Below are 15,889 nucleotides of genomic sequence, written 5' to 3' on the forward strand. Positions count from 1 at the left end.
TAATTATTCAGGGCCGGTTGTTCCGACTTCTTGGGAAAATCACACTAACTGATAGGTGGCTATCGTAGAAACGTCAATAATAACTGATGTAATGGTGTTATAGCATTGTTCCCAAAAAACAAAAAAAGTGATATAAGTTTATTATATTATAATTAATCACACATTAATTATATTATAATAAAATTATAATAATAAATATTCTACCACTTTATTTTATTAATTGTACTTACCTCATTGTTTTTGTTTGTATTTTATCACGAATAAGATCAACTATTCTAAGAACTGTTTCTTTACACAATCTAAATCGTGCAATAAATTCGTTTTCATCATATATATTTAAAAGATCTGGCCGTGGTCGGACAGTATATGGTTTGCGAATCAAAATTAATATATCGTCATAATCTTCCTCGTCCTCATGTTCAAAAAGTTCTGCATATACATTTAAAGCCATGTCCGTAAGTAAAACAGAACATAATTGTCACAATGTTCTCGGTAATATGTGAAACATAACCAAAGATCTTCACTTTACCTGCTAAATAGAGACCTTACTCGGTGGTTGGAGTACAGAGTAAAATTACCTCTTGGTAATAACAATTTAACCCATAGGTAAACTTTACCAATAGATGAAACAACAAATATTGATATTTATCTAATGGCTGATTGACGGGTAAATCTACCAAGAAGTTGGAACAACCGGCCCTCATCTGACGCGCCTCTAAACGAGAAGCTTCAGCTATAAAATATTATCTTTTTTAAAAGAAAACTTGGATTTACCGTCGTCGCGCAATATTGCTCGTTATGTAACATGTGCTTCTGTTAGGACGGACACAAGAGAGGCAGCTGTCATACGATTTACGTAAAGTGATCGCTATATCCGAGCGCGAATTTAATGAGAATTTTAACGACTGCGCGGATTGGTAGGGGGAAAAATAAAAAGAAAAAAAGGGAAAAAGAAAAGCAAGAAAAAAATGATAGATGCAATTGGATACATGAGAGCGGGCTCTTGCGAAACGAAGCTAATTCGCGCTTTTTCCCCCCTCCCCCCATGTTGCGCGACGATATCCCGTGTACGCGATACGGTGGTGAAAAACTGAAGCCAAAGCGTTTTCGACTATGCCGGACACGTGACCGTGACATTCGTAATATGCCAATATCGCGGCCTTCTTATCGGATTACACCCGATTGATCCGCCGAGAGGCACCTCTCCAAGGCGCACAGAGGCTGGCACGATTCCTATCTCCTGATCCCTCCCCCTCCTATCCCCTCGAGTTACGTCTATGGAATTCATCCGGAATCCCGGCCGGGCCCGGTATCGTAACACGCAGTCGATTTGTATGCTCGCGCATACGTACGTACGTAGGGCATGTAATACATGGGGGGGTATAATACACGCGACGAATCCACGCTATCAGAAAATGCCCGAGGGCTACACACAAGTCTTGTTCTATGTCTATGTATATATATCATCTACACTGACACTTACCCTTGCCGGTTCTATGGGTTATCTGGAAATGGGACCGGGAATTATGTAGAACAGATCAATGATGGTAATCGCTATTGATTAATTCTAGAGTGAGATTCTGCGGACAGGATAATCTCTCGCGGCGATTAAATATCCCCACCCACTTTCATTCTGGATAATTATACATAATAATTATTACACATAAGATATACGCAACTTTTGAAAAACATACATCGTACTGTTGGTGTGAAACGTTAGGCATAATTCTTGACCATTTTTCGTAGTATAAAATGTTGCTGTAATAATTTTTAAAAATTTGAAGTTGAGCAATATGATTTCCTTAAAAATTTTGCACGTGTCGCATAGTTTCTATGATACCAAAAGCATAACAAAATTTACAACGCTCGCTGAAGGTTGAACATCTTATTCCGCAATGCAAATGAAGATGTCAACTTAAATAACATAAATGAAACAACGCACGAGGAAGCGGTAAAAAACAAAAAGCGGAATAGTCACGTTTCACGCGATTCGACGTGCATCGTAAACTGTCTTCGCGCATCTCAACGCGTATCTTCGTTCGTGCGCGAGATATTATTGCCGGCGAATTTGCAAAATAGCGGGAGTAATATACTTTATATTTTGCCGACACTATAATACACTTTATGTCCTCATTCTCCGCGTAGAAACGTATCGCGTAGCTGCGTTTACGCGTTTTCAAACAGTCGTGCAAGCACTCGCCAACTATCTCATACGTTCCGCATCCACGCGCGCACGTTGCGTGCGTGCTGTCGCATGTACATGCAAGCGTGTGATTCGCATGCAACATGCGGAAGAGGAAGAGGGCTTTTATAGAGTCGATGTGTATGATACGCGCGTCGCGGAATCCCAAGGCAACGCTCTTCTCGGCATTATCGTCCGCTAAATCCCGTTTACACCGACGGTTATCCCTGGCTAAAATCCGCTTAGGCTACGACGCCGTCGACTGCAGCTGGAAATCCGGGGATACGTGTCGCTTCTCTCGCGCTCGCTGCAAATGAGTACTTGGATTTTAAGAGACACGCGCCGAGATGCGCACGATCGCTTCCTCGATTTTGTAGATCTTTATCGGAAATTGTTACGAGAGGCTGTCCGATGCACACACGACATTTGCGCGTGTTTCCTCCGCGACACATTTCTGTATTGTATATTTAAGCAAATAGGAGCGAAACGGGCGCATTTTTGAAAATTACATATGTCAGAATCATCTGCAAGTATAAGAAAGATTTGAAATTCCTTCCACAAAAATCAGTCAGTAAATAATCGATTCACAAATACATAGAGAAATTGGCAGATAATATCTGGTACTGCATTTTTGAGGTTTTGCTGGATTTACAAACCAAGAAGGCGCAATATAAATAGATAGATGGAAAGTGAAAGGAAAAAATATTAGTCACAATTGAGAACTTGTATTATTACATTTTTTTTATAAATTTGGAAACATTTGTTAAGTGTATTGTATATCAGAATAAGGCTCGCCTTTCAATCTTCTTGTGACTATATAGAATGGAAATTTAGTGTTGCATCTTATATTTCCTTCGAATCAAACATAACTAATGGGCGGATATTAAACGTTCTGATTGAACTTATGGACCATAGTATAGGATAGAATTGTACTCGGCAGCGATAACTTTACAGAACTACAAAACAAAAATTCAGAATGGGAAGAAAGTTGCAAAATCATCCGGTATCTAAAAATCTCAATGTAGATACTGATTGTGAGACATTTATGATGACCATACTTAATTTAAAACTATGTTTAAACATTTAATACTGAATTTTTATTTACTAGATAATGAACAAATTTCATAATTAAATTACAAGAACAAGATTAATGAATTTCAGAAGATAACAAAAAATAGTTGCAGTAAAATTTATTAATTTATCCATTACGAGAGTATTCTTTTTTTCTCTGTACATTACTGAATTAATTGCAACACACACATATATTTATCATCTTGTATAAAAATTTTAGTTTAAAAGAGATGTTTGTGTCAATGTCATTAATTTTCTCAAAATAAAAGAAATTAAAGCAAGATAAAATACTCTATTTTAAAGTCACTAAAAAAAGCAGTAATATATCGAAATTACATTACCACACAAACTTTCTTAATATTGTATATTTAATCACTCTTTTGAAATACGATTTTAATTTATATCTACATATAATAATATTAAATTATAAATAATTTTTGAATATGATAATATTGGCATCTGAATAAAATTGAGTTCTAATTTTTGTAAAAGTTGTAATCTTTTTCTTGGTTAATTCTATACGATATGGATTTGTAATTACAATACAATACGTTCATCATTGTGGGCACAATCATGTGACGCGGCTAACGCGAATCCATCTGCAGCTGCACAGAAATTAACTTGTTTGGAGATGGCTGACAGAACCGAAATGGATTGTAAACTGTACATCGCGCGTTTATTTAAACGGCGGTCAAATTATGCAAATTAGCCGGTGCCAATCGAATCGTCCGAGCGGATTCTCGATGCAGACGACGGGCGGAGGTTTTGTTCGCACGCGATTGTGATTTAGTTCCCCCTAGATATTCGCGAACGTCATCCGCCAATTCGATTTTTCTGAGCCACAATCGATACGATTGTCGCTTTCCACCCGATTACTTGTTTGCGTATTCGCATATTTTTATTTTGCCTTTTCTCTACCGTTCAAATAACAGAACGAAAAATATTGTGTGATTTGAATAAAATAAAGCAAACAATACATATGAATACATTTATTTATTAAAAAAAATGTTTGCAGAAGTGAAAGAAAATACTTGATGAAATGAAAAATATGTGAATTATATAATTATTTTTTATATATGCTTGTGTGTGTGTGTGTGTGTGTGTATTACGATATTAATATCATTATCTGTTCTAATATCGCGATCATATCTACAAGCAAATACTTTCAAAAACACAAGTGAAAATTCTGTAATAAAAAAATTTTTTACATGAAATGTATAATGCAAAATGGATACTATTTTCCCATGCTTTTACTTTACAAAAAATATTTTGGTTTCTACTTTCTGTTAAAAATATTATTTTTTTTTTGTTTATATATTACTTTTTATTCGTAACTCATTGTTTTAATATTGCGACTGTCGAGATGTATTTTAAATTATTTTTAAGATAACGATGAAGAAAGCAAAAGTTTTTACATTCATTAAACCGACATCGTAGATGAAAGAATTACGATGGCTCTTTTTAGGCAAACTTATACTAATGACAAGTATTACGCGAGAGAAAAAAGATCGTAACCGTAATTAAACGTTCGCCCGAAACAACGCATTAAAAATCTGTTTAAGTATATAAAGAGTGGTCTCTTAAAAGCGACGAAGAAGAAGTCGTGGCTTTTCACGCAAGAAATTTTGCATTCAAGGACATTATTCTGAATCACGAGGTATAAAGTTCGTTCATTTTTGCACTCCCGCTCACCTTATGCCTTTGTGTAAAGATTGCCGTGTGCTTTTTTTTTATTACGGCGCGCGTAGCAATATAAAAGTGGTTGCAAGAATGGAAAGTATTTACGTCGCTATTTTATCGGAATACCAAGAAAATCTCTCGTATTCGGATCGACGTGGATTGCCCGATAAATGTGTAACACAACCCGATAGGATGGCTATATTTAACACTAGCGGAACTAGTGAAAGGGAAAACAACAAAATATACAATTATATAGTTTCTATTGGATCAGTTTCTTTACCGCTGAGGAAGAAACTAAAAGGAATTTCAAGAAAAACCGAGAGTCTAATTAAGAATGATTTAATTTCTTTAATCAAAAGATTTCTAGTTCTCTTGGGAACTCGAAAATGTTGGCCCTGCATTTAAATGACGAAGAATGAAATCTTCTCTTCCTATGCAATCAGAGCTTTCTGTATTTTACATGCACAATTAAATTGCGAATTTAATTAAATGTGAAATTTATTATTATTATTATTATTTATTTTGAAGAATTTTATATGGATTATATGGATTTAAAAAAATAATTATTAGAAAATATTAAATTCTTTCCATAGTTTTATTATCTCTGGAATTGGCATTTTCAAATCTACCATATTATTTTTAAATTTTATTATCTTTGAAAAAATATAATATCTTTATCGTAATTTTTTATTTTACTTGAAGATTTAGTTGTTTACTTTTGATATTTATATAAATTGTATTTTTATATTTATATTATGTTTATTATTACTTTAGCTATAAATAATTAAAACAACACATACAAAGTAGATTAAGCAACGATTTTATGCATATAATAAAATATTAATTTTTATCACACGTAATGATTTTGAAATAACTTTATCATGATAATCTTTTTTAGGTGACGGAAACGTCAGTTTTGAAGAATTCGTCGAGATCGTAAGCAACATCGGTGCAAACACGGCTGCTCCCTCGGATCAGGATCAAGAAGAGCAAGAATTGCGAGACGCCTTTCGAGTAAGTATAATAAACGTAATTTTCCATCGTTTGTTGCATTTGAATCTTCGTATTGCGTGCCCAGCTGCTTTTTCATCTTGGATTGATCCACGCAATTGTTAGATAAATTGTAGCTGTGGCTTTACGTAAGTGAAGCACGCTAATGTCGACCGTGGAGTATTTTCTCGCGGACTAGGCAATTTTCGATCGAATCGGATTATCGGGATCGTTTTCGGTCAACTTCTTTATAGGAGGCAAGTGAGAGGATTTGCTCCAACATCCTCTCACGGGATGATAGAGTCTGCTTCTTTTGCGGGAGATTGAGATAAGACGATAGCTAGTTTGCAAATTACGTTCTGGCGGATATGACATTGTTCACGGAATGCAAAAGTTTGTAATGGCCAAGCGACATGCACTGTGAATACTTGAGTGTTCTATGCATACTTTATACATCATATTAATAAGTTTTCCGCTACGCGAATGTTTTATGGTTGAATGGCGTTTGATCAGTCCTTATCATCACTCTTTTTCTGAGAGTTTATAAAGCTTGATATTTTTAATAGAAATAACAGAATCGCGGTCTTCAAATAACTTTCTCGATTAACTACGGTCCATTTATAGGACGGGCTTTACGTACATTAAAACTCCTTAAATCTTGAATGCTCATGATTATTTTATAATTATATCTTTTATTTCAAAGTCATTTAATTATTACAATTTCTTAAACAGCTTTTTTTGTCTTCTCTTTATTGACATTTTTTTATTTTATCATTACAATAATATTGATACGGTCTTATTACTTTGGATATGAATTGTACATATTCTTATTAAGACGCTTGCGAGAACTTGTCCCATATAGGGAATAATAAATAAATATTAAATAAATAAATGGCCAAATAAATTATATATATCGGATTTATACGAAAAATTTTATTCGCGAGATAATCATGAAATAGGGATCAGAAAACTTGAAACTCTGAGCTCAATGGGATTGCCGGAGAGTGCAATTCTCAATCTCTCCGTAATAAAATAAATTTCGATCTTGCGTTGCTCACCCCTCATCGAAATTTCCGACACGTTTACCAGGAACGTGAAAAATGTATAAAGCGTTCAACGACATCGACCCCATGATACCCGCGGCTATGTGTGTATAATGCGGTTATTTAAACTGATAACGTGGTGGAGGATGCGAGGCACGAAATAAAGAAAATCTTTGCCCGTTATCCCTGTACGCGAAATGCAAACGCCGTGAAAGCGGCACGAATTAAATGTACATATACATGTATATATTGCGAATAAAAGACTCAATAAATATTTCCAGTAGAAATTGCATACAATATTTGCACTGCTTAAATTGCACGTAACCATGGCACGTAACGTAGTATTATTTTAAGAAATTTCGTTTGTTACCGAAAGAAGATGTGTGAGGAGGCGGAAGATCTTCTAACTTATTTTATTTCTCAAATTTCTCAGCAGCGTATATATTTCATGTACCGTACATCAGAGTGGATGAAATAAATTAATTATAATGAAATAAAAAAGTAATCAGAATAGATCTTTGGCGAAAAAGCTGTACAAAGAATTTTAAAAAATTTTTGAAAAGTTAGATAATTGATAAATTTAGGATCCACTTCATCCAATCTTGATAATATCGATTTAATCGGGAAATATTTAATCGGGTTTATATGCTGCCTTTATGGGTGCAAAACGCTCAAAGATGAAAGGATCATAAAGCTTTACGTTTTACTGCTCGTTATGAACAAAGATATTCTTCTATAAATAATGCAACTATCCGTCGCACCTTGTACCTTTTGCTTTACGTTAAACTATGGATGAATCGGGATCAGCACAAAATACTCCATTTAATCCAACACGGCTTTCTAAGCTGTTGTTGCAAGAAGAATGCATTCTGCGATTCGATCGCATAAAGTCATTAGTTACGATTAAAACTGATTGTATAAAAGCCTCGCGTTAAACGCACAAGATTTCGCGATATTTTTAACGAGATTGAATAGTTTAATAAACATACCCACGAAAAATAGACAAATAGTCTTCCTTCTACGAGAAAAATAGATACTTAAAAAATATCTAAAGACGCGGATTGAATTTATCGAAAGTCTGTAAAAGTTTTCCAATGAAGAAGATAAATCTAAGGTAGAAAAGTTCGTAAAGAGATAGGTTCGTAAAGATATATATACGCGAACGGATATCTTGTCTTGAAAAGATGGTGAGGAGGTAGCCCCCGACGGGGCGATGGAAAACACGGAGTGTCGACTTTACCAGAAGTGCACTCGATCGGTGTACGGTCCCTTTACAAGTACCATTGGTATTTGTTCGGATTACCTGACCAGATCGGTTGGCTGTAGTCACCGCCAGGTCCTATTCCCGTGAAGAACGTACAACGCTTGATTTTACGGAATACTGAATCTAATTCACGCCGACCACGCCTTTTCGAAGACGAGCGTGTTTCGGCATTCTAACCGAATCGAGAAACTCCGAGAAAAGTCGTATAAGTATCGTAAATCGTACAACAACCGTAGAATGTAATATATGGCCACATAGTCGTTTTGCGAAAGGAGTTTTTTTTCTTTTTATCAGTTGAACGTATCCGGGATTTTATATTTCAATTTATATCGATAGATCTCAAGACGGTTTAGTCAGATTTTTCGGTTGAATAAAATCCGCGGATTTCATTCTACGCGAGTAAATTTCAAGACATTTTTGACAGATTTTTCAATCGAACAGATCTTGCGGTTTCGAAATGCGCGAATTTCGTGACGTTTTCGACAAGATTCTTTTGATTTGAAGCGGGAATGACAGCGAAAGTTATAAGGATAAAGTAATTCTGATTCGCTCGTCTCCTCGAGTAAAAGCGATTATAATAATTCCATTAAAGTCGCTAAATCTTAGAAGGCTTATTAAGATTAAGTGGCCAAGTGGAAACAAGCGTCAGCTGATCCCGATTATTATACATTGAACTTTCTGTCACGTAGGCAAATGAGCATTCTATACGCTTCGCAAAGTCACGTAGAAATGGAGGATAACGATTCGCGAGATTTACTTTAGATTCTTCTTCGATCGTTACGTCCTTCTGCTTTTTCCCGCGGGCAGAATTCCCCTCGATAAATATTTGCGAGTTTCTTCGTAAAGAAGAAGAAGATGGGACGAGAAGAAGTAGAAGAAAAAAACTTTTGTCTCTCGCATTTCGCACGTGATGCAATCACGGAGTAGATCAAACCAACGAGATTACGTCGCTTTTTTGGAAACCATCGATTCTCTGAATTTTATCTCGATTAAAGACCGCATTTGAACGCGATATCGCTTTCGGGAATAAATGAGTTTCTCGTCAAGGTGCTCAAATAACCGATACAATTCGATTTACAACGACATCTAAAGAGAAGTTAAGAGATTTTATTTTCACGGATGATATTTAATTGAAATTGGATCCCTGATTAAATCTACAGTAATCACATCTGTTTATGTGTTTCGCAATTTGCGTTGCGTATCGCGAGCTGATACGATGATACATTATTCAGAAGAATGTTAATGAAAAGAGATTACGTTATACAAAGTAAATATCCAGAGATCAAATCAAAATTATTTAGACTTCCTATTAAACGAAATGCCAAATATATGTGTGATAATTTACGCATCTAAAATTAGATTGTCGAGATTTCGGGAGTTTTGCACGTTGCATTGCTTAATACCGCGCCTTGGCTCAGGTTTATCTTGACTGACAATGAAAGGACCTCGCATGAAAGGACCTCGCAGCGACCCAGTTGCATCGTGCAGCTTCTATCTCGGAAATACGCAAAGATTGTAAACTTATCCGGATGGCTGAACACAGAATCGAAACGGCAGAATCAAAACGAAGTATAAAACCGGTTAGAATACGGAACTCGATGTCTTAACAATATGCTCGTTGCATGCACAACATTTACTCCTGTTCAGTTAACCGACTATTCCGGTCTAAGACCATATTCTCACTGAATATTCTACGTTACTAATTAGTACTTTGGATCGACTCGTGACGAAGAAAGCGAAAAAATCGCGGTCAAACCGCATCGACGATTTCGGTAGGTAAATATGCATAGCAGTCTCGAAGCGGCTTAATTAATCCACTTTCAACTAATTTCTTCTCTATCCGTATATTTGCCTTGAAAAGTTCTCCGTTCTCATGACAGAAAGAGAAAGAGATATAAACGACTGCGCTTTTTCTCATCAAACAGGGAAACGATGCTGTGCAACCGGTAATCTAATATATAGAGTAAAAACGAACAGCGCCGATTTCCCTCTCGGATCGCCTCCTTTTAACGCGCACTTTATTTCGAGCGTTGCTGCGAGCTTCCTACGCGAATATATCTTCGAGCTCCAGCAGTTTGGTAAAAGGCCGCGCTAAAAGTACTGCAGGTTTCGTCTAAAAGAACGTTGGAGCTCTCCATTAACTGTATACAGTCTGGGTCTAAACATTCGCCATGTTCGTCTCATTTCCGACAACGTCTTCTTTTCGAACCTTTCTTCGGTGGAAGATATATGTCGCATTTGAAGAACAACGTTTTGTCCAACAAATTCTCGTCCCGGCATTCATGCTCCATTCATCGCGCTTATTCGCAATCCGGTCACACATTTTTCCATTTCTTACTATCCCTGAGACCAACATCCTTGTGAACTGGATCCCGCGACCGAAAACGTGTTTCGTCCAGTCAGTCGAGATTCGTCCTCGTTTTCGCTGTGTCGACAAAGAGCAGATCTCGATCTTATGCTGAGTATCCTCCTTCTTCTCTCCCTTTTTCCTCTTTTTCTCTCGGCATTTTTCACCTTTGGGTCCGGTGGGTTTAATTCTTTTACGCAAAAGAATCTTTATTTATCTCGGATGTTCATCCCATGTGGATGATTAGCGAAAGATTAATTGTTACACGTTTAAATGTGAATCTGTCTGTGGAAACATAAATTTATTCTTTTTTTAACCACGCTTTGTTTTAGCTGCACTTTAGCCATATTGAATTAATGACATGCCTGAGGAATGCAAAAAAATAAAGCATAAAAAAATATATTCTTAAAAATATGGAAGTGCTCAATAATTAAAATATAATCTTATATAATTTTCACATTTTGTTATATTAGAGTAGTGATCATTTTATAATGTAATTTTCTTTTGTGTTATTATAATTTAACTTTTATCTGTATTATTGAAGGAAATTTAAAAATAAAAGATTGAAACATTCTTGCAGTTAAAATCAATTTTGTTACGGTTGTCTGGACTTCTTTTGTTCTCGCGCCTCTATCTGTACTCGAGTCCTACTGGACTTTAAAAAATGCGTATACGCTTGTATATACTTGTAAGCGAGCGAACAACGAACAAACGAAATGAAAACACAAAATCAAATTCATTTAAAACTTTCTTTGATGTACCGCTCTTGAGTGAGTCGGACCGAATACTAATTAAATTCTAACAAACATTTTGTTTTGTATTTGTATGCCATGATGTACGCATCTTCTGAATTCTAACACCAAAAAAAAATCGCACTCTTGTTTGCTCACATACTCTCATTGTCAGTATACATATATTCATCATAATATATATTTTAATATCTTTTCGATTATATAAAAAGACTTGGCATTTGCTATTTTTCCGATGTAATAAAAATAATTCATTTAGAATCTATTCCCCCTCTTTGATTTTACTCTGCATACGTTCGTATATGATATTTTACGTTTATAACGTCGAATAAAATAATTGGCAAATTTTTCAATCGATTTTTACAATAAAATAAATAAAATATTCTTCTAGGATGTTTTAGTCCTCAAACTGGTGGTCTTTCCTTCAGAATGTTTTTTAACATTTTTTTGTATACAATTAAGATTAAAGATTGATAAAACTAAAATAACACACGTTTGATTAGCGTCAATTAATAAATTCTGTCGATCTTCGAAAAGTGCATTTATATAGTTGTAATCGATGTGATAGCATCAGAGTGATAAAAAAGCGAGAAAAAGAGAGAAAAGAAAATCCCACCTAGACGAGCTGGGTAGCCACTGGGTGGTGGAAACAAGTGCGTCAAATTGTTACGCCACAATACATTCTAATGACGTCTGCTTTGCGGAGGACTTCTGTCAAAGCTTCTCTCTCCTCTTGCATGATTATTCTTTCGGATTGTCTGCCGACGTTTCTCCGAGCTATTTCTTTGTCACTTGTCTACTTACTCGGCGAATCCTCGCCGTGTCGATGTTATTTTTCGATGTTATTCCCTCAGAGATATGCAAATCGCTCTCTTACATTCTCATTTTTTATTAACGAAATGATGCATTCGAGGCGTTTGCGTAAAGATCGAAGAATTTCGCGATTTTGATAATCTTGATAAAAAATAATATACCATTGTATAAATTTAACAATGTGCATAATCAATCAACTATTGTAACTAAGTTAATTTCTATATTAATATATTTAACGTCTCATAAAATGTTTTATAGAATTATAATAAAATTTATTTATTTTAATGAAGTTTGAATAAAAAGTATACTTAACTTGAGTAAAAGTATAGTTAACGGAAACTTGAGTCGTGCAAATATTCGTTAGCTATATCATTTTCAGGGCAACATTTAAAAAATTGAAAATTTCCAGAGACGGAAAAAGAAATGTGAGATGAGAGATTTTCTCTAATAAAATAAAAGTATAAATACATATACAAATAAAAATAAGTTCTCGTACAGTATAATTTATGATTCTTTTTATATTTCTGTGAATCTTTATACTAGTCGTCTTATCAAATTTATTTTCAGACAACCTAATTACCCTTCATTAAATTCCCGCGTTTCCGTTGGTTCCGTTTGTTATCTGTCATTTCTAAAGCTATTATGTAGAATTTTTTTTATTAAATTCCTTCCCATAGGAGCTCTTTATTGTTCAAAATTGTCTTCTGATTTTTCGCCGTGAATTCTTTCATGCTGTCTCAACATACATTCAGATAATGTCTGTCTCCGTGACTGCGTCGTTTTCTCTTATCTATGCGAATTATGTAAATCGTTCGTTCAAGTTTTCCCTTAAACACGCGCATATGTGTACCCTATTATTGGATATACAATGAAACGTATCCAAGTTTAAATTTGTTTTATTGACAATTTGATGGCACAGGATTATTGCAATATTTCGCAATTTTACAATAAATACAGGATCAGGGAACCTTTCTTTTCTTTAGCTTGCTTTATACTCTTTTATACAAAGATATACTGTGTACTGTATACACCAATTGAAGTTCTGTAGCCATCAATTTCTATTGAGTTATTGCATATATAATATTGTTTTTATAAAAAGAAATTATCTCTCAGATAATTTTCGAGTATTTTACTTATTGTTAGCAAACTTTATTTTAAAAAAGAGGCAGTGCTATTCGTAATATACGAATTAGTAATATACTATTAGTAATATATATGAATTTATATTAAATTATTTTATCCTCAAGGTTTTAAAAAATATTGCAACGATTTTCGAAATTTTCTGAAATGTCATTATTTGAAAATGTATTCCACATTCGTATAGAATTTGCTAAGAACGAAATGCAATTCCCTGTAGCTCTTTCAGCTCTTTAAACTGCATAGCTTGCTAGAGTGTTTAACGATCGGGACATTGGGGTCAAACGCGACATATTGTAGTTACAAAGTCGATATTTTAATCTCCGCGATTCAACTACCACTGTCACACCGCCAGATTGTGTCATATCTCGGATAAAAGATGTGAAGCGAGAATGAGAGGAGGAAAATGAAGGAGAGAAAGGTATAAAGGGTGGAAAACAAGCGGTCAGAATGGAAGAGTAACTCGAAGGCAACTGTAAAAAGGGGATGGGCGATTCAACCGCAACCTACCGAAGGGTATGGCGGATAGATAGTAAGATTTATGACGTGAGAAGAGAAAAGGGAAGTTCTCTCATGTGAGAAAGAGAAAGATACGAGATTACATTCTGGAATAACGTCGAAGTCAAGATCTGATGAAATCTAATATTCAAACAATGTTGTGTGTTTCCAAGAGATTTATCTTATATCAAAACAATGATTTTCACAAGAGCCATTTATCTGGAAATACATAAATTGTAGCTATCTATTGTGCTATCAATTTAATTGTTTCGGGAAGAACCTACCAAATTGTGAATAAAAGGATAAAACCATTTTCATAACATAAAGAAGTCGAGAATACGAGATAAAAAAAAATATGCATGGCATGGAATGGCTCAAAAATTCGCAACAACAATTCCCTTGAGGCAAACAAAAAAGCGAAACAGTTTACTAACAGTTTACGAACAGCGTGACATGACCGCCAAGATAAAAGCAGCGAGAAAAACAATATATAGCCGCGAACAAATACAAACGTGCAAAAACAAACAATAGCAATCGAGTGTATCTGCTGCAGGCAATATCGAATTGCAAAGTACAAGAGAGAGTCATTGAAGATTCGCGCGTAGTAGCTATTTTCACAGAAGTTCGATTGTTAAACCGCGAAAACGTGAATGTTGCGACTATAATGCCAAAGTTTCTTTTGTACGATATTGAAAAAACAACCGCATACATCTATTCCGAAATGTTCACACCCGTGATAGAAATGCTACGAAGCTACGTGCAATCTATAATCGTTCGAAATTGCCATAATTCAAGCTTTAAAATCTCATGAATTATATAACAGGAACGTAAATGCTGACGTATTCCAGCGAAAGATCAAATACTTGACGTGGATAACTTCCAAAACGAAGACAAATAAAACGTATTCTGAGAAAATTTAATAACGCCGGCGAGGTGCTGCGGGAGCAGTTTTACATTGCATTTCCGGGAAAAGATTAAGAGAGATTTCTCAGTTTGTATTAGCATGCTAATGAACGGTTAATTGCGTGATATTCTTCTTCGACTCTTATCGGACAGGCAATGTTACTAGGGTAAAGGGAAAGATTTATTTTCACATAATCCTTCCCGATGTATAAGTCTAGATCTAGAACGAACCGATAAGAGAAAAAGCAAATAGTACGTCCCTAACATCGAGATATGGTAATCGGTGTCGTAAATCTATACAAAAAATTTTGTTTATACGAGAAATTTAAAAGTGTATACGATATGCATCATCAACATTCGTTACTTTCTTAGCGCAAATAAAAATATTGATTTTTGTCGTTAAATATATGGGAAAATATATATTTAAATTATAGTTTTCGGTAAAGCAATTCAAGCTTTGCAATCAATGATAAAACTGATAACCATAATTAATTAAATTAATAATTATAACTAGAATAAATTAATTCCGATAATTAAATAGATAAATTTTGAAGACTGTTAATGTGTTAATGCACAGTGTTGAGAGAATGGTACGACGTAAACAAGCCTTACATCAATTAGTCGGAACAATCGAGTAGTCACTGGACTAAATGATTTACTAATTGCTTTAACGATTGTCCAATTGCAATTACTCTCACCCGACAGCTGATGCTATGGTGTTACATGTATTTATAATCGGAATAGTCCTCTGAAATTCTGACGAGAACGGCAATAAGAAACATCACTTATTGTTAAATCTATTTCACCTCGTAAGATTTTTTTCCAAACTTCTATGTTTCATTCTACATTTCCTTGGCAAGACGGCACTTTTTCTTCTGACATTCGTCGGAAGCGGAACCACTTCGATAATTTCCACCGAGGAAAGTGACAAATATCTGCCTATCTGTCGTGTTAACTTTGTGCCGCACTGCGAAAATATTCTTCTTCATTTTAGTTCGCGTTATCGCGTTACATGTATAGGCATAAAGATACAGTGTGGTTATATTCCTGACATACCGTAAGATGATTCTTCGATATTGTACCGATTTTTCTACGAAATATGTATGAAATATGTACATATGTTTTATGAAATTTACAAATTAAAAAAATTAATATAGAGATTATACATTTTTTATATCTTTATATATTATAAAACTGTTTATATATACTTTA

At 34.8% G+C, this 15,889-nt stretch overlaps 1 protein-coding gene across 1 annotated transcript in view; it reads left to right on the forward strand.

Moving 5' to 3' along the window:
• LOC115237770 (calmodulin-like) overlaps positions 1-15,889 on the forward strand; it is a 54,356-nt gene that overhangs the window by 33,087 nt on the left and 5,380 nt on the right. The window contains exon 4 of the mRNA XM_029811034.1: positions 5,832-5,947. Coding sequence (XP_029666894.1) covers positions 5,832-5,947 — 116 coding nt within the window. The remainder of the gene's footprint in view (positions 1-5,831; positions 5,948-15,889) is intronic.

Source organism: Formica exsecta, unplaced genomic scaffold (assembly GCF_003651465.1).
Source record: "Formica exsecta isolate Colony F162 unplaced genomic scaffold, ASM365146v1 scaffold308, whole genome shotgun sequence".
Taxonomy (NCBI): domain Eukaryota; kingdom Metazoa; phylum Arthropoda; class Insecta; order Hymenoptera; family Formicidae; genus Formica; species Formica exsecta.